Source organism: Emydura macquarii, unplaced genomic scaffold, assembly GCF_026122565.2.
Source record: "Emydura macquarii macquarii isolate MOO-44397 ecotype Brisbane River unplaced genomic scaffold, CSIRO-AGI_Emac_v2 contig_1483, whole genome shotgun sequence".
Taxonomy (NCBI): domain Eukaryota; kingdom Metazoa; phylum Chordata; order Testudines; family Chelidae; genus Emydura; species Emydura macquarii.
Window position 1 is genome coordinate 9517907 of NW_027131620.1, and position 24975 is coordinate 9542881.

At 43.2% G+C, this 24975-nt stretch overlaps 1 protein-coding gene across 2 annotated transcripts; it reads right to left on the bottom strand.

The window, feature by feature from the left end:
• Positions 1 to 986: 986 nt before the first annotated feature.
• NPEPL1 (aminopeptidase like 1) lies at positions 987 to 20566 on the bottom strand. 2 transcript variants are annotated; one of them, XM_067554164.1, is made up of 13 exons: positions 20135 to 20566; positions 18976 to 19161; positions 16819 to 16989; positions 14782 to 14871; positions 13852 to 13933; positions 13488 to 13630; positions 12342 to 12419; positions 8070 to 8170; positions 7477 to 7600; positions 5681 to 5857; positions 4871 to 4981; positions 2583 to 2792; positions 987 to 1257 (listed from the first exon to the last, which is right to left on the bottom strand). In XM_067554164.1, exons 1-13 carry the CDS (start codon positions 20282 to 20284, stop codon positions 1195 to 1197), a joined length of 1686 nt encoding a protein of 561 aa, XP_067410265.1. In that variant the 5' UTR covers positions 20285 to 20566; the 3' UTR covers positions 987 to 1194. The 2 variants fall into 2 exon arrangements, with proteins under 2 accessions (XP_067410265.1, XP_067410267.1); XM_067554166.1 differs by lacking the exons at positions 987 to 1257; positions 2583 to 2792 and adding an exon at positions 2868 to 3700.
• Between the last annotated feature and the right edge of the window lie 4409 nt (positions 20567 to 24975).

The window sequence follows — 24975 nt, forward strand, 5'->3', positions numbered from 1 at the left end:
GCCTTTCAAACCTAACTCAGGCCCTGCACTGAAAGATAGGCCACAAACTGGGTTATTAGCAACTGAAATGGAGGTGTAGGGCTATCACAGCCCAAATTTGACCTTTGATTACTCCTCTTTCTGACCCTGCTGTGGTCAATCAAGTTACACAAGTGTAATTGAGAGCAGAATTAAGCCCAATAGACACAAAACTGCACACAGGCAAACATCTGATCGAAGTCAGGCTAATTGTTGCAAAGTGCCACTGCTTTCAAAATTAGCAGTGGTCCTGAGGGAAAATAGTCCATACAGCAGCTGCACTCCCGTGTGTCCCGTAGTAGGTTTTATGCATCACCTAGCAATTCACTGAAGTCCTAGGTCTGTGTTCCTAAAGGGCTTGAAGATGCAGGTGCTTTATTCTCCTTTAACATCATGAACAAATTCCTTGAGTTTTGCCAGAGAGTAGTCCTTATACCTCTTTGTAGTTCCATCTAAAAAAACCTTTCACTAAAACCAAATGTGAAAATGAAGAGGGGGGAAAAAGGTTCTTTTCCCAGAAAGCTAGGCTGGGAGCTCCTTTAGACCCAGTTTCTAGTCCCTGGGTTAGGAGATTTTATTTCAGAGCAGAAATTTAATAGTAAGGGTGATTAACCATTGGCACACCTTACCTAGGGAGGTGGTATTTTCCATCACTTGAATTCTTTAAATCAAAAAGAGAGATCTTTCTAAACAGATATGGTGTAGCTCAACCACAAGTTATGAGTTTAATGCAGGCAGCACTGGGGGGAAATTCTCGGGCCTGTCTTAGGCAAGAGGTCAGAATAGGTGCTCATAAGAGTCTCATCTTTCGGCCTTTGTATTTATCTACCTTACTGCACTGGTAGTACCACTGAAATCAGTGGAACTCTACATAATAGGGAATTATTCAAGGCAAGGATGATAAAGTTAGACCCTTTGTAAAAAACTAAGTTACACACAAATGAATGGAAAGCAGAATAGCTTGCTTATTATAGACGTTTATGCACAACTCCCATAGATTGGGTGTATAGAATGACAATAGGGTATGGTCCCTTGTTTTGCACAGTCCTGACCCTCTGTGGAAAACAAACTCTTATGCTGTCCTCCCTTCCTCTCCTCAGCATCGTTGGCCTCTATATGTCTGTTGTTCTTGTCATTGGGAAGTTTATCCGAGAGTTCTTCAATGGCATCTCCCGTTCAATAATGTTTGAAGAGCTGCCCAACGTGGACCGCATCCTGAAACTCTGCACGGACATCTTCCTGGTGAGGGAGATTGGGGAGTTGGAACTGGAGGAACAACTATTCGCCAAACTCATCTTTTTGTACAGATCTCCTGAAACCATGATCATGTGGACCAGAGAGTCAAAGGAACAATGACAGGACATAGGCTTGGTTTAGCGAAGATCAGGCTTAGGAAGCAAGCTATTTTCATGCACTGCTTTAGAAGCAAATACGTTCAAATATATTATATTCAGGAATGTGAGTTGCTAAGATCATCTCCTCTTCGTTGGCATATTTTCACATTAAGCTCTTCCACAATTCCCTCACCAAAATGCATCATGTTTAAGCAGTATGTGTACGTCTCAGGCCAGTGACTGCCCTTTGCTCAACCAGAGACGGCCCAGTATCGCTCCCCTCCAGACGTCATCCCGCAATCACGGGTGCAGAAAGCTTGGTCCAAGTTCACCTGATTTTGTCTGAAAGTAGCCAGCAACTTCCTTACAGCAGGAGGGATTCTAGTCAGCCTCTGAGCAACAGCAGCCTGGGCTAACCCAGCCGAATGCCATCAATGGCTGAAGATAATTTACAGGGAGAAAATTTGAATAGGGTCATTTACAAGAGTCCAGGTTCAAATGTAAGATTTGAAAGGAACACTTAAAGGGGTGTGATGACATGAGGCTTCCGTTGCTCATTGGACAAAATGCAGAGACTAAAGGTGTGCAAAGATTCCCATTTAGAACATAAAAACAAACATTTCAAAGACAAAATAAAACCGGACTGGGGCATTTGCATAATCAGAGCATGATCTCCCCAACTAGCCCCACGGACCCTACCATAGCCTTTATCAAACTAATATTCTACTTTGATAGCTCGGAGAGGTTTCCTGTCCAGCTCTGCTTTTAGGTGGGTACTCGCTCCTTCCCAGTGAGAATTCATCCATCCTTTCCTCTCTGCAGAATCACTGAAAAATGGGTTGGAAGAACAGAACAGGAGTATTGGGCAGTATGGTTACCTGAATGGCATTCAGGATGATAAGCTAGCACAGGGACGAGGGGATGTAGTAGAGAGGTTTTTTTACAAATAATAATCTCTGAGAAGGCAGCATGCATCCCGGGGACTGGGCAACAGACTGAGCATCAGGGGCCCCAGGGTTTCTATTTCCAGTTCTGCCAGGCTGTGAAACTTTGGCAAAATCAGTTCCCCCCTCTGGGTCTGTTTCTTCTCCGGTCTGCCTTGGCTGTTTAGACTAGAGGCTCCTCAGAGCGGGGACTGTCTCTTAACATGTGTGTGCACAGCACCTAGCACAACAGGCCCCCCCCCGATCTCCGTTCAGTGAACTGAATGAAAGAATTGGATATTCTCACTCTCATCGTTCGTGGAAGCTCCTCTGCACTACAAAGCCACCCAGTCATTCTGCACAAGTGGCAGCATCTCCTTTGGAGGAAAACGGTGCTGCAGGTCTGATTTGAGATGCAGCAGTAGAGCTGGGCCTGAGAACTTGTGCAGCGCAGACCAGTCACACTCATCTTCCGAGCACCCAGTATTTCCAGAAATGCAAATAATGCCATGAAATTCTGTGACAGGATATACGAACGGCTTTAATAAACATATGCCCCCCATGTGTGAAACAGACACAAGCAAGCAGCCACTTTACTTTGTAATCCAAGTTTATTCATACTTCCAATATTTCCTCTTTTCTTTAAAGTTAATATGTTCCGTTATCTGAAAGAGTAAGATCTACATGGATCTGTGTTTTGGCCCATTCTTTTGTTGACTTTATGATCAGCAAAAGATTAACATGCAGGTACAGCATCTTACTAAAATAAAAAGCCTTTTCCCATTAGACCTTTGTTGCCACTAAGCTGAATTACCATTGAATAAGCCGAGCACACAGTGGTTTCTTTTTCACATAACTGTGTCGTGAGAAGCAGTGGGGGCTGTAAGAATCATTAAACCTCACTTACAGTAACAAAGGAAATCGGAAGGCCTGATAAGCAAGAGCAGCAGTTGCTTCTTCATGCATTAATACACTCAGGAAGTTTTGTGAGGTGCTTTAAAGGAGGACATTTCCCTCCCTCCAGTAAAGCTAGTGGAGATTGGAGACAGCAAGGTCATTATTGTTCAGTAACTATGCGCACCAATAATCTAAAAAACAAAAGAACAGGCCATGTCATCTGAAATAAGTAATCAATCAGTCTCATGATGACAGTAATTAAAAAAAAGGGCAATTTCCGAAATGTGGTACAGTATTTTCTTTGTTTCGGAACGGATCAGTGCATAGTGAGGTAATACAGGCGCACCGTCGGCCAGGGCTGGGGGGACATTAAACAAGGCGCCGTCTTTTAGAATCTCTCTCCATGTCATCATCTGGAGAGTCTCCATTGCATCCCAGAGGGGACACCATGTTCAGCAGAGGATCTTCAGATGCACGGCCAAACAGGGACAGCAACAAAGCCACTCCATAGCCAGTAGCTCGTTCACCCTAGAAACAGATTGTTATACTTGATTTTAATTTCACTTGGTGTCACACTTGTCCTGTCTCTCTTTTTCAAGTGCAAGTGGCAGAGAACTGAACCATAAGTCTGGATGTCCAACTCCCTTAGCCGTTCTGGAAAATCCCACCCTTCATGCCGCTTGAATCGTAATTCACAGCACTTGGCAGAAGAACTCTGAATAAGCTGGCAGAGTGCTCACAGGCAGGCATTTCTGATGGATCTTGGTGAAATGAAAGTGCTAAATAATAACAGTGGGCACCACACAGAAAGGAGAAAAATGGAGAATCCCACTAATACTTTAAGATGTGCAGTTGTCTAGCAACACACACTACCAATGCACAAATCCCACTCTGCTCTGTAATGATACAAATGAACACAGCAGCACATCCTTTAAAACGATCTTTAACAACAAAGCAAGAAGTTATTCTATGAAACTGATCTACAGATCTCTCTGGAACAGTACTCTGTTTAAGTTATGGCTGATAATGATAACTGGGCAAAGTTTGCACTCTACTGTAATGTAACAGGAAACAGAGTACAGTTAATTTGCATCAGAGAGATACTCACAATGACTGTGTTGTATTTATCCTAACATCTCTCAGGGCAGACAATGTACAATTCAATATCGGAGAGGAAAATCTAGCTGCACAATTTTGTTTTTAAAAAAATAGCAAAGCAGCTGGTTGGTTATCAAGAGAAAAAGGAGGGTGCAAATATCTGCTGAGACGTTCGGGGAGCAAATAGAGCCCCACAGAAATGTAACAGGCTGCCCAGACAAGCCAATCAAGAAGAGACAACTAAGCAAACTCTGTCCAACCACCATGAAAGGACATTGGACTAAACCACTTATCCACACGGCAAGTTTATTTACTTATTTCTTAAATATGTAGAAGGTGCATAGTTGGTTTAAGAAGGCACATGTTGCTGCAAATCAGAAATTAGGCTAAGTAATATTTAGAGGTTGTTTTTTTAAAAATAAAAGCCCCAAATTAAGCTGCCAGAATAAAGCAGTTAACTTTCTAAAATCGAGATCTCTTTGTACAATCATTGCTTCCTAGAAGAAAGCTTTTCTGTCTAATTCCCACCCTCATCAGAGAGCTCTGCAAAAGGAGCAAGTAGGAAAGGTAAAACGTCACAGGATAAATGAACACACTCACCGCATGGACAGGTGCTGCAATGTCTATATGGACCCAGACACCAGACCAATCAAAACCAATGTGAGAAGCAATAAAGAGCCCAGCACAGGAGCTTGGAGTATTGTCTCTGTCCTGGAGAAACAGTAAAAATAGGTTTATTTTTGTAAGATAATTTGTCTTTAACTACATTTCTTTACATTACCCACCTTTGTAGAAGACAATTACAAATCCATCTCTCATAAGGCACTCTTAAAAGCAACAGCAGCTTAAGACTGGCCTTAGTATATGCTCATAAAATATGCCAGCAAGTTCTCAGGTATGCAAGAGTGAGCTAATGCCTGTTGTTCTTTTTTTTGGAGTTACCGTCTCTCCCCACTCAGCCATGTTTTCTTCTTACCTTCTTTCCCCTTACTAAACGGAACCATCGTACTCCTACTGTGACAGACGGGGTGGGTTACATAGCCATGATGCACGTGGCAGTTAAGAAGGCAACTTAGAATCCTCCGTTACACCAATTCCAACCCCCCAGACACGCTTTGGCACTTGTTTAGCTAAGATGTACCAAGGTCATCAGCTGACCTCAGCCATACCAGACCTGAGGTCAGGCCTCGCTCCCTTTTGTCAAGAGCAGAGTTGTCTGCAGGTGTCAAGAGCAGGCAGGTTTCTAAAAGGTCAAGGCACGTCTGAAGAGCTTTTATCAACTACTAGTGCATCATCTTTGTATTTCCTAGCCACTCCTAGAACTGGGGCATTAACAGAACATGCGCTGGGAGTCTGGCCTGAAGAATTCTTATTAAATAAGGGAATTAAAAAGATAAAGAATAAACCTACTGCCACAGAGTTCTTCATATCGGCTACAGCAGAGGTGAATTCACTAAAATGGAGCTCAGGACAATATACAAGAGGATGGACCAGGTCTCCGCAGTTTCTGCCAGCTATAACACATGCCTTCTCCCACTCTTCATTGTTGGTGAGGACAGCAGCATGGTATTTCCCTGTGGCAATTCCCTAGGGAGGGATAAGACACAACCAGGTAGGATTAATATGGGTTTAGTTCCGAACTCTTTGGTGGACGTGCTGAATAGAACAATTTTCTGCTCCCTAGCAGTTGCCTGCATTGCAACATGAGAAAACCTATCTGAAAACTACAGAAAAAGACTAGGTGTTATAAATCACAAGAGGGGCTCTGGGCATCATCAAAACATTTTACATTTCTGATAAATCCATTTCACTGTGAAATATTCCACCTTCATCTGGGCTAAAGCAATGGCAGACACACAGACATCTCCCTGCAGTTTCACAGCCAACAATGCACATATAACCCACCTAGCATTTTGTGTCAATCTCAGATAATATGGACATTGTGAATACAGGAACCTTCAATGGAAAGGTCATTTCACCCTAGATCTGCAGGTAGGTCTTGGATTCAACCCGAGACCTAGAAGCCACAAGCTGTTAGTGTTCTGCCATAAGGCAAACAGGTAGACATACGGCAAGTTTTCAGCCGGGCACTTTTACACTGGCGTGCACAATCCCCCGATGTATGCAAAATGCATGCTTTCAGGAATCTACCCAAGTTTTAAATGAAGACTAATTCTAGTCATCCAGGCCAGATTGCATCACAGGAACTACTGCCTGTCCACACTATCTCCTATAAAAATGTTATAATGGTTTGCAAAAGTGGTATTTCAATGTCAGTTTTTACCCTCGTACTAATATTATATACGGTGAGTAACATATACCTTAAACCATATAACATACCTTATAAATCAAGAGTTGGTCAAGTAATTACCTGCAGATGTTGGGCCAAATACTCAGCTGGTGGAAACCAGCATAGCTCCATTAATTTCAAAGGAACTAGGGTGCTTCATATTAGCCAAAGTTGGGCCTACTAATCTCATATAGAACTTTCAGCTCTTGCAACTGCTAAAAAATATCCAGCTACAGTAAAAACATCCTTGCAATATCAGAGAAAATGTAATAGGCCAAGCACTACGTTCTCTTACCCGGCCTTACTAGGATGAGAAAGTTTACCAACATGTCACTCTGTCATACAAGAACTGCCTCATGCCTAAGCAAAGGGGCAAGTCAAATTTGCTAGGCTGAATTTAGAAATACCCATGTGTTCACCATTATTGATGATTAATACCTGCACTTTAGTAAACCTCTCAAGGACTTTAATGAGAACAGGATCAGACCATTAAAACTGAAAACAGCACCTTAAACATTGGTTCAAAATCTCTCTAGGAGAAAGCTATAAAACTGACACTTTTGAATAATACTGGACCATTCACATGAGTTTCAACTGTATCTGAATAAACTCCATTTTCTACTCAGTTATGTAAGATATATAAAGCCAATAAATCACACAAACCATGTTTGACAAATGTAGTTATACATATACTACTACATGCCGGCAAAGTGTGTCGTATTCCCCTCTGGTGGCTGGTCCATGTAGAGGATAACAGCCTATTACTGGTGCTAGCTAATAGAAGTTAATTCCCCAGCTCAAGTTGTAGAAGCCTACGGTTTGTTACTGAAAGTGCAGCATTCTGTTTCTACAGACAACCTACAGTGGTGCAACAGGGTTCGTTACAATCAAGAGTTGTTCTCCAGCAAATAAGTACCTGAGCTCCAGTGAGAGTGGCCATGTCAAGAATGATATCAGCGCCAAGATCCTTGCACGCATATGCGACTCCATCAGCCAACACCAGCCTGCCCTCTGCATCAGTGTTGTTGATTTCCACAGTTCTAGGAAGAAAGCATGTTATTTGATACAACACCGTTTCAGACAGGGATAATCAGATGGGCACCAATCTGGGGCAAAGAGACCCTGCTCAGCAACTCTTTAAGATCCAACACTGTTGCTTAGCAAGAATTATGAAGAAAATGCATTTACTTCTTATTTGATGCAGGACACCCTTTAAAGTTCCAAAAGAGAGCGTACCAGAACATCTAGTGCTGGGCTCCATCGTAGATCCTACAGTCTGCAGGGCAGGGGCCATCTTTTAATTGTGTTTGTACAGTCTCTCACACAATGGGGCTGGGATTGTACAGAAAGACAACAACAAAAAATGTCCTTGCCCCTCTAAGCACTTACTGTATAAGAAAATACTTTCTACAGATATACCCTTTTGTTCACTTGAACTGGAGCCATTTAAATAAAGTAGAGACACAAAGCACTACTAAATATGTCTAGGAAAGGGCCAGACAATCTTACTTCCCCGAGTAAAGGACATGGATGTCATCAGGTCTTGTTGCATTAGGCCCAACAGAATTTTCAGCCAAGCAAAAAACAGCATGAAGATTGTCTTTAAAGCCCTGTAACAATAACAGGAGAGATGCAATTCAACATAATGTACATAGTAGTTTACCGGGACTGAAATCAATGAAGGATTATGGCTTTTAGACAGAAATATTACCATGAAATGCATTTATCACATGCAAAACTGGTGACAAGTGGCTTCTAACCTTGAGCTGATACCAAGAGTTATGTAAGCTCGTTGGGGCAGGGACTCTCTCTTTGTTCCGTATCTGTACAGTGCCTAGCACAATGGTGTCCTGATCCATGACTGGGGCTGCCAAGGGCTTTAGTAATACAAATAATAAAAAAGACTGTGTAGAGATCGACTGATTGTAGCTTCTGAGTTTTCAGTGGAGAAATAAGAAGGAACCTATCAGAAGAAAAGCAGCACATACTGAGAAGAGAGAGCATGTGTGTGTTAGTTAGTGTGGGGAACTAAAATGCCTTTGCCAGATGCATAAATCATTAAATTCAGCTTCTTTATTTTGATCTCATTTCCATTGTTGGGCTTAGTGGATGGCAGCTGGGTGGTGCTGGGGTGAGCTCTGACGTACAGGAGGTCAGACTAGATGATGCAGTGGCCTCTTCTGGCCTTAAACTCTGTGACCTCAGAATCAAAGGGTCTTCTGCTCAAATTGTCTGCATCAGCAGAGCTGGCTGAAATTTTGTGAAATTTGATTCTTCGATAAAAATAATCGAGACGTTTTTGCAAATTAGTTTTGCTCTTTTTGATCAGCTCTAATAGGATCAATCCAATCCAAAGCCTATTGAAGTTGACAGCTGTCTTCCAACGGGCTTTGGGTCAGCTCCCTACTAAGTACAAGCTCCTTATACATAAAATCTCAGGGAAAAGTAGTAATGAAGAAGGATAGACAGAATAAAAGTTGGTCTACAGCCATTTGTGAACTGTAAGCCTTCTAACGAGGAATCTTCAAAGAGCAACTGCCTGGCCACATGGACCTCAACTGGACTGAACCAGATGCCAGAAGAGACCCGCTGTAAGGTCAGTTCTACAGACAATAATCTGAGCGACCTCACTGCCCATTATCTGTCCGTTGCTCTTCAGGGCCTACTTATAATGAGCAATCTCCACCTAGAGGATATGCCAATGCCTCCTGCCTCTAAGAAATTCCAATATGGAGACTTCTCAAGGGCCAGTCATCTTCCAAACGAAGAACACTCCTGGAGTACGGGTATTGACGCGTCAATGCATCTCTTCCCATCTCATACCGGTCTACTGTAGGGCTTCTCGCACCACAACATCCATAAGAGACAAGATACTAGTCCATCCAGTCCACGGGTCCGATCCAGCATAGCAACTCCTATGGTCCCCCCACTTTTAAATGGTACAATAAGATGTCTCAGACCCAAAAAGAATTACCACCACTGCTGGTCTCCTGTTTTGCTGTGAGCTACACAGTATGCTCTTAGGAGCTGGCAAATAATTTGTATTCTCCATTCCCCCTTTTTCTCTCCTTCTGAGCAAGTCACTCTGTTTTTTCGGTTTATAATCAGTTTATGTTTTTATTTTGTTTGATGAAATTTTAAAATATATCACTGTTTTCACGTGTACAATATGCTGAACGCTCTGGGAACGGGGTCAGGGGACTCTGTATAGAAGTAGAGAAGGACGAATTAGTGGTGGCAGTGTCTTTAAAAACAAATAAGTCTGCTTTTATCCCCTTTCACAATTTTCAACAGCAGCAACTGTGTTGAAAAGGAGCAAACTCTCGGTTGTACCAGAGGTCAGTTTCACTAGGAATCTTTTGATAAGCTTTTGATCACCTGCTAGAGATGGCAGGACCGGCTGAGCCAGCTCAGTCTTAAGTCCAAAGGGCTAACCCAAGAGTTAAACTGGCTCTTTGTACTTTGTAAATTAAAGCCAACAGCCATTCTTACAAATGGACAGCAGCAGGGAACCATCAAATACCTTCACACTCTCGAGAGCTGGGGAACTTTGCAAATAAAGGGATACATTAGAGACTATCTGGTGTCTAACCGGAACCGGAACCCCCTGCTGTGCAAAGTTGGTCTGCATGACAAAAAGTTGTTCTATTCATGATCTGTAAAAGGAATTCCACCAAGCGGTTCCATATTTATTCCTTTAAATAGGAAATGCAGCTAAACTAATGCCTAGAAAGGTGGACACTCCCTCACATCCTCAACTGTCCCCTGGTAGATGACTGAATCCTGTTGGTTTCTCTTGTAGGTGTTTAAAAGCAGCACCAAGTGCATTAATCAGCAACCTTCAGGTTGGGAGACAGAATGGCCCCAACGCCCGGCTGAGTGCTTTTCCATTACAGCTCCTAGAGAATACAAAGCAGCAAGAGTTTCTATGGAAAATACTTGCTTAGTTCAGTTTTCCTGGCCAGAGTCACACGCTGGTTTGTGCACTTTAAGAGAGCTTTTGATAGGGAAGTTTGCACAGAAAAGGCTCACTCCATATATATCAGAATACCACACAGTCAGAAGATTTTTTTTTGAAGAGAGAGGCCCTCTGTTCTCTATCCTCTTGACCTTCCCAGAGTTGCAAAGGTCTCCTCCGGCAAAACAAGCAAAATTTCATCTTGTGATGAGGATAAAATAAGCTCCCTCAGGTTCTATGTTGCTTTTAAAATACTTCAAATCAGTAACGAAAATGAATACTCCCCTACTGCCCAAAGGACAACTTTGAAGACAGCTTCGTTTTGGACATATTCACCTAGAATTTAGTTTAGAGATTTAAAAAATTAAATAAGATTTTGGTTTTTACAGACATGCAGGCCAGGATTTTCTGAGAAATACAAAAGCATCTGTGGGCTTAATTTGCCCATGCTAATTTTACTGCCATTTTGTATAGTCATAGTATTGTGTGTGAAAATGACCAGTCATTTACATGCAATTTACCATGACTATGAGTATGAGTACAACTTCACTAACTGCACACAATTAAGTGCACATGCATTTGTGGAACTTTGGTGCACAATTGCTGAGGGATAACTGTATAAGACAAAGTCAAGTTGTCAGGTTGATGGCATCCATGGCTTTTGCAGTCTCATTGGAGTGTTGTGAAAATTCTGCCTTGTCCTTTGGAATTGCGTGTGTGTGAGATTTAAGTTATTTGAGGTATGCGAGTTACAGAGCACTAGCAGATTCGTTTAAGCTGCTCCTTGCAAATTTGCTTCCAAGTGCAAGTCTCTGCAGATAACTATGAGGTTTATAGTCCTTCGACATCAAACGGTCCTGTTATGGCCACGGCACAGAGCTAAAGTTGTAATAAACTGCTGGGAAATGGAAGTTTCGCATCTGGCCACCTCCTGGACAGATCTTCTCTCAGATCAACATGCTGATCCACAGCAGCAAATGTTCTTTGAACCCTTGGAGGCAATGGTTGCTCAGTTAGCAACAGACTTACAGTGACTGGATTTATGGTGAGTGCTGAATCCCTCTGGCAGCGTTCACACTAGGTTTATTATTATTATTATTCAGAACAGTTCCCAATATTTCAAGGTTTGGCTTTACGTTGGTCCCCTTCTACCTTCTGGCCACAGCAGCAAATCAAAAGCCAATTCCTCGTGGGGCCATAAACTGCTGTTTTGTCATTTCCCCATCAGATGATATAAGAACTGGCTTGAGATTCTGGATGCTGGTGGGGAAAGATAAGCCTATTTTCCTGTGTTCACACCATATCTCCCGTTTGCTGAGGATAAAGCACCCAACGTCTTCACCTGAGGCAACTGATTAAGAGCATATGCTAACAAACAATAATAGCACAAGAAGAGGAGAAGAACAACGCTGTTGCATCATTGTGTCGTGCTAACACAAATATATTCTTCTTCTCACTAACAGAAGCTACAGACAGTTCTGCAGAATGGACATGACCCAAGGACCAGAATCAATAAAATTCTGCAGGATATGAGTATACTTAGCACTTATACATATAGGTGTTGATTTAGGAAAGCGGGTTCCTGAATCAGGGCCATGGTGCTTTACAAACATTAATTCCCAAGACCCCAATGGTGTATGTCAAACCACCACTCCCCATTATATAGAAAGAGAAGGCCCTGATGTGTAGCAACAGTTAGAACTTTGGAGCTCCTAGCCCCCCGTCCAGAGTACATACCACGAGACAAGACTGCATCTTCTTGGCAATACACGAAATGAGGCAAGAATTCTGATCGAAGTTACGTTGACTAACATTTCACTTACTTGATTTATAGTGGCTTTGAAGGCACCCAAAATAGCAGCCGCTCCACCACAGTCACGTTTCATGCCAGGCATAGTTGTCTATTTAAAACAAAAATGTGTATGTGTATATATATATATAATTCAAAATATGGGAAAGAGTCCCAGTTTTATTCCCTGTTAAAACTAGAATATCTGATGCAACCTCAACTCTGGTCTTGTGACTGCTTGTCCACAATACATAGTCATTTCATACAGGGTGAAATATCCACCTGATCTGTCATTACAATCACTTTTCAAGGTGTTCGCTTTTGCTTTGCACCTTCAACTTCTAAGATACAAAACACAGAAATGCTACTGCTAACCCATTTAAAATAAACAGCTTGTGCTTTTTGTCTATACTAGAAGTGAAGCTTTCACAACATGATCTGCATACTGGACAAGTCGTATTTTATTCTCCAGACATCATTTGTGTCTGGCTCTTCCTGGATCCTGTTTTAGAGCTGAAAATATTGAACTTCTGTTTCTATTTCATTATAAAAGAATTCAACAGGCTGCAATATTCTCTATGGGCCTGACAACATGGGTTAACGTCAATGGGTGATTTTCCATTGACTTCGATGGGCTTAGGATCAGGCCTTGTGTTCAGGAACTAAGGTCCTTCAATTCTGGCTGTCTTCTAATCCTGCAAGCTACTGCAAGAAGAAAAGACCAGCAATTTAACTGCTTTGCCACACGTTCCCAGAATCTTAATTGCCACTTTCACCCTCAAAGCATATTTACAGCTATGCAACCATGCAGGTGGGAAAGATCTCAAGTATAAGTGTTTAACTCAAAGAAAAACAAGTTATTTTCCATGGACATTTTCGACATGAAGTTGCAGCGAAAAATTTATCACAAGCAAAGGTGTACGTAGGATGCAGCACATGGAGACATACCTGAGTGAGCTTTGACCCAGCTAGCTCAAACATCAATAGCAGTTAAGCCATGGCACTACGCCCTATACATTCCCGCCCTGGACCCTGCGCGGACTGTGCTACTGCACCTTAATTGCTCTGGTCATCTGACCTAGCTAGAGAGAAGCCGGCTCAAGTACATCTACATGTGCCGACTGAAGCGTCAACATCCCCACAGCCACATATGCTACCTACAGATTCAGCATTCACATACCTTTCCCTTAATGCTGAGGCCTCCGGTATCATAGACAATACCTTTCCCAACCCACGCAATGGTTTGTGTAGCACCCTCCGGGGTGTGACTGAGTACTGCTAGGGCAGGTGGATGCACGGCTGCTTTGCCAACTCCATAGATACCTGGAAAGGAAAGATTTAAAAACCCGAGTTGTTAGGGCACTGTGTGCGCATGTGGGGGAAATGTACGAGGCTGTTTCTGTTTGAACCTGACTGGGGTTATATGGGGAATTTCAGGGCTATAAAATTGCGCCCAATTTGTATAAACAACACAAGTCATAATGAAGTGGACACTATACTGAAGTAAACTGAAGACGAAAGACTGAGCTCTCAGCAAGACATACCTCCAAATCCTTTCTCCTTCAGCTCCCCATCCCGAATGATGGTTGGGACAATCCCAAGATCCTTGCCAACTTCTTTGATTTCCTTTAAGGTCATCATAAAAATATATATATAAAATGATAAAAATCAACCAACGTTCATTAGCATGTGTATTTGTCTTCCCACAGTCAAAGACGCCCACACCCACAAACGTCCACTGTGAGCAAAGCCACAAAACAGCCAAGATCTTGGGTCTGATGCTGACCTCATGACACTGCAATTCTTTTGATTTCAGTGGAAATACCCCTGATTTATGGTAGGGTCAGAGCTGAATCTGGCCTTTAAGTTCTGATAGAGAGAGAAGCTTTTAAATAGGAAGGCCAGCCAGCCTCCACAGATGGCACTTTCCTATATCAGACCATGATCAAATAGAGAAGGAAAGCTCATGCTCTCAAAAACTTTGTATAATAGTAAACTAATTTGCATACATGGCTCCTTTCATTCAATGGTCTCAGAAACACTTTACAGTGATAACCAAGCAGTATTCCCTTTTCATAGATGGGAAACAAATACGAAGTGGCTAAGACCTCATTTGCAGAAGGGGAGAGCACCCTAGTATCAGTGGGAACTGTGAGCGTCCAGTACCTCTGAAATAGCAGCCGTAAGTGATCTGTCCAAAAATTACGGCGTAAGCCAGTGGCACAGTCAGAAAGATATTCCAGCTCTCCTGACTCATGATCTACCTGCTTGACAGCACTTCCTTCAAACTTGCCCGTGCTCTTGGGCGGCGAAAGGGTCAGACGTTACTGACAAGCCTGTAACAGTTTCTTGGGGATGCCTGTCATCATTCACATTGCACAAGACGTTGTTAAGCGATGCCAACGTTAATTCTAGACCATGACATTCAAGACAGACGTCCCATAAGCAACTCTGTTATAAGATGCATTACCAACCTCCAAGAAGCTGTCGGTGTTCATCTCATTGCATGGGGCATCCACAATACGAGCAGCCAGCCGCACTCCTTCTGTAGCACTTCCCAAGCACTAGAAATAAAAGAAGTGAAGGGCACAGCCAATTGCGAGTTGGTGACTAATTGTACAACTCTGCACAGGGACTGGATTCAATGGAAAGACACAAGATGTGCAGTTTCTTGATTCTCAACTGCAGCAGATCCTTGTTAAAAGTCCAACACTGTGGCACTGCTTATTCTTAAGTTCCCATTAATTCTGCTGTACCCTAATTTCTAAGGAAACTGAATTCCTTTTCAGCGTGAAGTGATTGCACAATTGATAGTCTTTTTCACTGTCCTATTGAATAATCACTCAGTATAATGTTAAGTGATGAATGCAATGGAGAGGGCATGAAAATGATTCAAACAATCAAGGGCTCACGTAAACTGTGGGCTGCTTATGCTGGAAGCCTGTGGAAATGACACAGTCCTTCAGAGGAGAGGCTATAGAGTTGATAAACTCTGTGGGCTTCAGTGTTTACTACTGCAATACATTCTTCATGGGCCACCATCTTAAACTGACCCGGACAACAGAAATGTGCAGAATTTAGCAGCCTGCCTGGTAAGTGGCATATCCGAAATGAAGCAGGTGACGTCAATGCTCTGGGATCTACACTGGCCATCTCATATTTTCTGGATTGAATTTACAGAACGAAATCCTAGCCTCATTGAAGTCAATGAGAGTTTTTCCACTGAATTCAGTTCTGGAGTAGGGGGGGGTCAGGATTTCACTCTAGGAGTTGGGTTTGAGCCATAAAGTCTTAAGTGGCTTGGGCCCTGCTGGGGTCCGTTTTCATTACCCATTGGTTATTTTCTCGTTCAGGATAAGAGCAGCTGCTGTTACACGTCTGCACTATATGTATTATACTGTCATAGCAAAGATACTTAGAGCCTGGGAAAGCCACTTTAAAAAAAGAAAAACACATCTATATCCTGCCCTTAGCCAATCTACAAATCCTTCCCTGCCCCCCCCTCACAAAAACTGATTAGCTGGGTTGGTATCATTTTGTGTTGTGTAGCTAATCCAGCTGCAGGCCAGGGCAGAATCAAAGGCATAAACTAGACAAATTCATAACTGCTCTTCTGATGGGGACAAGCGTTATCTCAGAAACACTAGCTTCATTAGTCAATCTAGGCCTCTTCAGCTCCATCACAGCCAGAAACACAGTTGTAGGTTCCTCCAACATAATGCTTAGCCTTTCCGATCATCTGCGTTAGTTTCAATCTCTATTGAAATACTGAAACCCGGAGCACCGTGTCTTACCACTAAGTACAGCCAATTCAATAATGGCTTTGACTGGTAATGACCTATCAACTTTAAAAGATCTAATCAAATGATATGCTAAATTCATGCTGTATAATACAGACTTGCAGCTCATTTCTGACTGATTATTTCCCCAGTGTCTCATTTCTGGCTACAAAGTTTCACTAGGAGAATAAAATCAAGAGGTGATGTCGTGTCAGATATAAATACCACAGGCCCCAGAACATTCAGCTATCGGTGACTTCAACGAGAGATGCACATATGTAACCAACGGTAGAATTCAGCCTCATAAAAGCAGGATAAACTTACTGTAACTTCCTTTTCTTGGAAACATATATGCATGCCTGATTCAATGCAATATGAGGCCAAAAGCTAAAATCTATTAATTGCACCTATGACAAATATTATAGAAGTGAAGTCTCTTTGTGTGATGTGTTTGTACAGTTCCAAGGACACAGGAGTCTGATGGGATCTTTAGGTAACACTGCAAAAATATCTTCAGCATTTCCAATTCTGCATGCTGTAAAGTTATATTCACCCAAGCCGTAAGAAAACTGAGTTGATCTGTGACCATTTCTTATCTTGGGTGCAGTAGATATTCCACGCTCATTAGATACTGAAGGGTAATTCATATCAGTGTAACAATTCTCAAATAAAACTGGGCTGTATATAAAAGGAGCAATGTGACAGCTAACTGACAGAAAATCTGTAACTTACTTTAAGGGTGGCCACTTCTATGGGCCCATTGTTCTGTCCAACCAGGAAAAACTCCACAGTTACAGTTTTCTTCTCTGTGCGCCTAGATGCACTGGACCGGTGCGTGAACAGTGGGAATGCCCTGGCTAGAGCACAAGCCGAGGCAAAGACTTCAGAGCGCTCACAGACCATCTGAAATACAAGCAGGAAGACAAAGGGGCACAAAGCGTTAGAAGTGGGTGAAACTGGATTTATGGAGGTCTGTTATCCTTGATAAGGGTACAAGGGAGAGAAAAGAGAAAGAGCTCGGGCCTGGCCTATACACAGACTTTATACTGGTTAAACTATTTCAGTTAGGAGGTGATTTTTTCCCCCTGAAATAGTTATACTGGTACAACCCCTCATGTGGACACAGTCCTACCGGGATAAAGAGGCCTTAGACCAGTACAGCTTGTTCTGTTTCCCATACGGGGATAAATTATATTGCAGGACTCTGTAGCGCTTTTATCCAGGTATAAATATGTCCACACTAGCAGTTTAGTTAGTGCTTTAACTACACTGATATAGTCAATGTGTTTAAACTTTAGTGCATAGTCAAAGCCTAAGAAGTATAAGACTTGCCCATCTCGTCACACAATGTACAGTCAACCTGTGGAACTCCTTGCGAGAGGATGTTGTAAAGGCCAAGATTATAATGGGGTTCAAAAAGGAACTAGATAAGTTCATGGAGGATAGATCCACCCATGCCAGGATAGGCAGGGTTTGCTGTTTGCCAAAGGCTGGGAATGGCCAGTGGGATGGATCACTTGATGATGACCTGTTCTATTCATTCCCTCTGAAGCACCTGGCATTGGCCACTGTCAGAAGACAGGATACTGGGCTAGATGGACCATTGGTCTCACCCAGTACGGCCATTCTTCTGTTATATTCCAAGCACATTGACAGGATTTTACTACTTTGGGAAAGGCTAAATATTAACTTCAGCCTCTCAATACATGCAATAGATCCCTGAAGTTTACAATAGGTATGAGAAGTGGAAAATTGTTTTAGAGAAACATTACAAATGTTAACTCAGAAGAAATAGATTAGATAGACCAACTGCCTCCCAAATAACTTTTCATGTGACGAGTGTTGTAGATAGCCTAATAGTTTATCTAGAGAAAGGTTCCATTACTGACAGTAACCTGAAACTGGTCTGCAGGAGATTCTTGTCAAATTAAAAAGTCTCATCAATTGCACCAGCTTAACTAAATCCTTATCTAGACTAGGATTTAAGGTGTGCCATTAGCATGTGTTAGCTAACACGTTTTAAGGGTCTAGTGGAGATTCCCTCTAACACATCCTAAACCGGTTGTGTAGCATGTATTAAAGGCAGGGCGATACTTTTATACTAAACTTTTAAAACATGCTTGCTTGTATGTGTTAATGTCTCATTTTAGATCCTTGTCTAGACAAGGCATCTATTGGTGCAAACACTTTGTTTGGACTCTTCTTCCAGATCTAGCTTAAATCCGTTTAAAAAAAAATTAAAAACAATTCTTAAAGTGATTCAATTAAACGGATGATCATGTTGTGCACAGACTAGCTCTTCCACTTAGCCCTTGTGTAAGTTGTACCACATTATGGGTATGTCTATCCTGCAGCTAGGAGCATGCCAGGGTGGCTCAGGCTAGGTGCCTGAGTAGGGATTCCCAGGAGTCCAAGTGGAGTTGTACTCAGGTGGCTAGCAAGAGCCACTGCTTGTGCCACCCTGGATACGCTGCTTTGTAGAGCTACCGCATCTGTCTACCTGCATTGGTAAACACCTTCCCAGCTTCAGTGTAGACATATCCTGTAACTACACCAGTATAGTTATACCAGTGCAACCAACCCTCCCCGCCAGCACAGATGCAGTCATATTGCTATAAAGGTGCTATATACCAGGATAGCTAGCCCATATGGGAACGGGAATAAGCTATAAGCTATAAGCTTCGTTATAGTGGTATAATTGCACCCACACTAGGGTTTAACTGTTTTGGTTAAAAAAAAAAAAAACCACCCAACTCCCTAACTGAAGTAATTACACACTGATAAAACTGTCAAATATAGGCCAGGCCTTATTTATAGATCAGACTCCCTCGAATACAAGAAAATGCTTAAATTGGCTTTACAACATGGCACTTTCTAACTGTCACTTACCACAATACATCTGTTGATGCCTCCTGGAAGACAATTTCGAACAAGGCGGGTGATGAACTGAGCTGCAGATGGGCTGTTGTGTCTGCTAACCTTGGAAGGTAAAGCAGCTACGGTGGCATAGTTCAGGTAGAGGGGACAGCTGTCGGTAGGATTTGGATTCAGAGTGCTTAATGCAGCCTGCCATATCTGAGAGGAGGAGAGAGGGGACGAGATTAAAAGCAAAGAACAGTTATGTTTTTATACACACAATTTAAACATGGGGAACCTGTTTGTGATGGAAAGCAGTTATGTCTCTTCCTGATGAATAAACACCCTTCCGTTCCCTTCTCCCTAGGCAATGCAAACTATGTTTGATACTACATTAGACATGGAGACAGGTCATTTTGTGTAATAGCTTCTTCAAAGCCTTTTTAATTAAAACTGCTTTACTAGTGATAAAAAGTGGATGGGATTTATTAGCATAGGACATACAGCTGTTTCACCCAGCCATTTAATTAAAAAACAAGACGAGCACCAATTGTTCTTTACGGCGGAGACGCAGTCCAATCGAGAACTGCCAAACATCTCGCAAGCGAAAAACCATAATGCAAAAAACATTGGTGCCTGTCCCGCAATTTTTAAAAAAGTCATTAGACGCATGAAAATAAAGACAGCTCTAGACGTTCCCCACACAGGGCTGGGAGAGGGGGAAAGAAACCACATGATGCGCTTCCCCCTTTCCTGAAAAAAATAAATTGCAATTTAGGTCTCCAGCTTCCCATCGGGCGTGCAAGGAGCTGCAGCTCGATAATTCCCGGCATTGCAAAACTCACCCCCTCGCCTTGCCAGCACACCTGTTACCTCGGGGGAACACCGAGCACTTCACCCCCAGCGAGGCACCTTGAGCCCGCGACACACCGTCCAGAGGGGCCAACCCCGCACCTCCCCCGCAGGGTGGGAGTCACCCCAGGGACGAATCAGCCTCCACTGCCCTAAAGAAACCAAACCGGCGCGGAGGGGGCCGGCGGATCCCACCCCCTGCAGCGGCCCGAGAGACAGGGAGCCGCTGGGGGGAGCATGCACCCTGCAGCCTGGGTCTCGCGCTCCCCGCAGCCCCGGGGGGACCGAGCAGCGGCAGCCAGCGGGAGGTGGAGGACTGGTGCCCCCGGCCCGGCCTCACCTCCTCGGTGACCCGCGGCTGCAGCTTGCCCCGCAGCTGGGCCCAGGGCAGGCGATGCAGGTTGGGCAGCTGGCCCAGCACGAGCAGCGGGCGACTCTGCGGATCCGCCTCGCCGGCGTTGGCCTGGAACTGCAGCTGCACGTTCGCCATCTTCCTGCCCGCAGCCCCGGCCCGGCCCGGCCCCGCGGGGCGCCTCCCCTGCCGCTCCCCGCCCAGCGCTGCCTCGCCTCGGGCGCCTCGTGCGGCCGCGCCGGGCACAGCTGCAGCTGCCGCAGGGTGTCCGGCGCTGCTGGGACCGGACGCGGGAGCTCCGGTCCGGTCCAATCCGTCCCCGGGCCGGTGCAAAGCCCAGAGCCGGCTGCGGACGGGCAGGGCAACGTAAGGCTGGGCGCTCCGCTGCACGCCCGCCCGCGGCAGGGAAGGGCTCCGGCGTTCGCTCCTCCCACATCCTGTTCCTGCGGCGTTGCAAAGAGCGTTTCACACAGCACCTCGCCTGGCCCGGCGCAGGGAGGCCGGGGGAGGGGAGCTGAAATAGCCTGACGTGCCCTTGTTTCGCTTTGCTGCCCGCCCCAGCTCAGGGTTTTAACTCCATGCGTGCACCTGGGTGGAGCTGCTGGGGGTTCAGCACCATCGCAGGCTGGGAGGGGGTTTGGAAAGCAAGAGGAACGTGTTACCTGCGTGGGGCAGGGGAGGGGTTGAGGTTTTGCACCCTTGGAGCCCTGGTTAAAGCAGGGGCCTTTCACTGGGGAAGGAGGATCATCGGTCAAGAATGTGAAATACCTTGGATGGTTTTTTAACCTTAAGGCCAAACATGGCCACAACCCGTGCCGGGGCTGCACAGGGGGGCTATAGGCCAGCCGCTGGCTCCAAGAACACCCAGCCCCGAGGGTAGGTTGGAGGTGCAGTGCCAAGGCAACCTTCTGGGTGTCTGTGAGTGGATGGGACCGGGCCCAGGGACGGGCCTTGGTAGCTGATGAAAGGGCAGGACATAGGCCTGTCCACCTATAGTGAAGATGAGTGATGGGGGAAGAAGAGAAACATATCTATAGCACTACCTTCGAAGAGAGAGGGGAGGAAGGATAACAAGATGGAAACTAATATAAAAGAAAAAAATGGGCTCAATACAAATTAAAACATTTCAGAGTAAAACCAGATTGTGGACTAATTTTCCAAAGGAAGTGGGAAAGCTCGATTGCTTGGGATATTCAAATGCAGGCTTGATAAAGCAAGAAGAAACACAAGGTAGCAGAGGATGGCTTAAATTGTGTGTGGGGGGGAGGTGTGTTCAGCTTTTCCAAAGTGGGAGCTCCCTTCACTGAGCTGAACTAGTTTAAAGGCAGATTGTTCCTGTCTGTGGCTCCAGGCTGATAAATCCTGAGCTACGTGATCTAACAAGTCTTTGCATTTAACATAGCTTTCAATAAGGATACTAACAGGTTGTTGTTTTTTTTAAATGATTTACTTTACTTTACAAACAGTTCACAAAGTGAAATGGAAGAAAATACACTGTACATAGTTGTTCAAAACATGAGATCTCTTGTGTTACACCCCACAGATTAAGGAAGTCAGTCACATTTTAAGGAAATGAACAGAAGTTATTACCACTGCTTCCAGCTACTATCCACCTACAATTAAAAATATGCACCCTTTATAAAAGGAAGAGCTCAAGTTTCACATTCTTGAGTGGGTTTTTTTAATACCGTCTAACTGATGGAAAGTGTAGAGGCAAAGTATAATTTTCATTGGTGATTATTAAATCTAAATGGAAAGCTGAATTTTTTTCTTTGCATTCACAAAAGCATAACTAAGTATCAGACCTAAATTATGTTTATAAAGGAGCATGCCAAAAACAAGAGGAAATGGCCAATCTGTGCTCTGAACACCAACTGTTACAGCATGTGAATTCACTAACAGGAAACAATTTCCAAACTCCATCTTTAGTAGTAAACCATGTTTAAATCAAACATACTGGAGTATATTTTCATCTCTGCATGTTTGGTCAGCAGGAGACAGACAATAATCTACAAATGGGTGGAGGGTCTACATATCAAAGAGGAAGTGGATTTATTTATGGTGGCAAAGGGGAATGTAAGTGCAAGTAAAGAGAAGACATTTAAAAAGGAAAAATTTAGGCTGAATACCAGGATAAACTTTCTTATGCTAAGATCTTATTAGGCTGTGGGATAGTCTCCCAAAAGGAAGTGGTGAAAGCCTCACTGTTTGAATCATTTAAAACTATCCTGGATGAAAGCATATTGTGGAGAATAATCCTACACTGTTAGGGAATGTACGGGATGACCTAATACACAGGTTCTATCTTTGGTGATATTTCTGAGCCAGAGGACATACTCCACTAGGGATTCAATTCTATTCCAATACACATGGACAAACTGGTGGGAGTTATGAGACATAGGAGTACAAAGCAGTGTTTTCGATTTAGAGGAATCTACAGTTGGAAAAGAACTATTAGGTCATCTAGTCCAAATTGTAGGATGTTCACATACTCAGGAGGTCAGATTTGGAATGGGTAAAAAGCACTGACGCTTACATTCGGCTTCATCCTACATTCATTGAAATCAATGGCGAAGCCCCCCTTGACTTTAATGGTGCAGGATCAGGGTCCTAATCAAGGCAATAGACTGGCTGAGAAAGTCTAATCTCTTTCTGAAGAGTCTCACCCTATCTATGTGGTGAAAATTTCCTAAAAATTTTCCACCATTGGCTGCTAATAGTAGTGCATTGTAGTCCCACTAACAACGGTGGGAGACCTAGTATAGACAACTAAATTCCATGACCACAGTGATTTTTAACCTTGTGCAGGTTCAACAGTGTTCACGGAATCCAGCAACTACTAAAGACTTACATGATTACTTACAATTCAACACACAAAACTGTATTGGGTTCTTTATTTTAAGTGTGTTTATTTTATAAATCAAAGTTTTGATTAATTTGATCTGGAAACGTGTTATTTGGAGACCTAAATCAAGAAAACATTTTGATGAATGTGAAAAACATTGAGGTTCAGGAAAAATCAATATGCAAAGTAAGAAATAAGTTATGTCCCCATGTATATCCAACTGTCTAGAAAAAGGGAGGCTGATCAGAAAAAGGCCTGACAACCCCTTAAGCAAGGACTTGTCCCAGTCTTTTACTCAAGTTGTCTTACAATGAAACTATGAGGGATAAACAGAAGAGATCTCAAGTTTGCAAACCCTTTGGAATGTACATATCTTACATTTAATTGAGCTCAAAAACTAAGCTCTTAAACCATAATTCTGTTCAGATCACTTGCTTATTCTTTCCCTCCTCCAAAAACAATGTCATTTGCTCTAATTACAAGTGAATAAATTACAATATACACAAAATCTCAGAAGCGCTCCTCAACCACCTCATAAAGCTCTATTTTGACAGAGCATAGCTTTTCATTCCAATGCCTCATGCACTAACAAAATTAGACTGTAAGGACCAGTTTGCATTAACATCCCTTGGCAGATTACACCGATGCAAGTTTGTTTTTTGTAAATAAAATTCTTTTACTATGTTTTCTTTATCAAAATTCCAACTGTTTGTCACCTCATTTCTTAATGTACTGTACATGGCTGTACTGAAAGCCAGAAGTTTGTAAAATTTAAGCAAAACAGGTAAAATTAAAGTTTCGTAACAGAATGCGTACAGCAAGCATCAAACATTTCAGTATGTTATATCCTACATTGAAAAGCCCCAGTGAACACTAAAACACTTGTCATCCCACTGCCCATTAAGTCCTGAGACCTACAAGAGGCATTAATGGTTAAGTTGTGCATTTTAAGGAGAACCATTACACATTTTCAGTTTCTAAAGAGGGGTCAAAGTGGCACCTAATATCCTATTAGCATTAGCTTAGGAGACGTAGTTTTCAGAGATTTAACGAAGGAGCAAATTCTAGTAAGTTTGATTTACACTTAAATGTAGATTTGGTCATTTTTGTAAGCTTGTTTGTATTTTAGTGGAGAATTTTAATACAAGTCAATAGGCTGGCCAAGGAGATCTGTAGGTCAAGGATGTATTTAGGGCAGGCCAGGAGAGCCATGCATTCTTGGAGAAAACATTCTTGCAATTTTAATTCTGCTCACTATTGCAGGTGCCTGTTTTCCCAGTGAAAGAGCTTTCCACATCAAGAGCTGAATCCTAACACCCTCTCCCACTCTGCCCTTTGCGCCCACAGCAGATTCTAAACATACCATGGCTCCACTACAGACAGGGAGGTGTCTGGAGACCAGGAAGAGGTACACACCCCACATGCCATTTAATACATTGCATTGGCTTTCTCCACAGCATGCAGGGATAGGAGGCAGGTCAGAGGCATGACGACACTATGCTGATCCAATGGCTCAAATCCTGTGTAAGTGTAGCAGCTTCCACTACAGTTCACGGGCTATTGTGGCTATTCAGGTACTCCACAGCCTAGGTCAGAAGGGTAATACCATCCATCTTTAACCCCCGGGGGATTTCTTTCGCAAAGCCTGATTACTCCAGCCTTGCCTAAGGGACTATGATTTGGCCCTGAATAAGTATCTAGAATGAATTCTAATGAAATTCAGACATCTGGAATGATACGGGAAATAAAATCCTACTAAGGATCCTCTCTCTCTGATATTACTGTACATCAGCTTCAACAATTTCTAGCTAATCATGTAGAGTTATGCTAGACAGTGCATCTGAGTCTAAACTTCTCATTTGCAATGTACATAAAATGTGCATCTCTATTTAAAGTGTTCACATTTGTTAAATATCTTCTACCATTTTAGCATGGTTAGGTTATCACTTCCATTTCAGCAATACCTATGGAAGAATGCTGTTAC

Bases quoted from the DNA above. Each gene is read 5' to 3' on its own strand.
- NPEPL1 (XM_067554164.1), bottom strand. From the start codon at position 20,284: ATGGCGAACGTGCAGCTGCAGTTCCAGGCCAACGCCGGCGAGGCGGAT. The intron at 7,601-8,069 runs GTAAGATTGTCT...CTTTCTTCCTAG, and splicing joins CATGTCCTTTACTCGGGGAA to AACTGTGGAAATCAACAACA. The intron at 5,858-7,476 runs GTACTTATTTGC...ATCCCTCCCTAG, and splicing joins CCACTCTCACTGGAGCTCAG to GGAATTGCCACAGGGAAATA.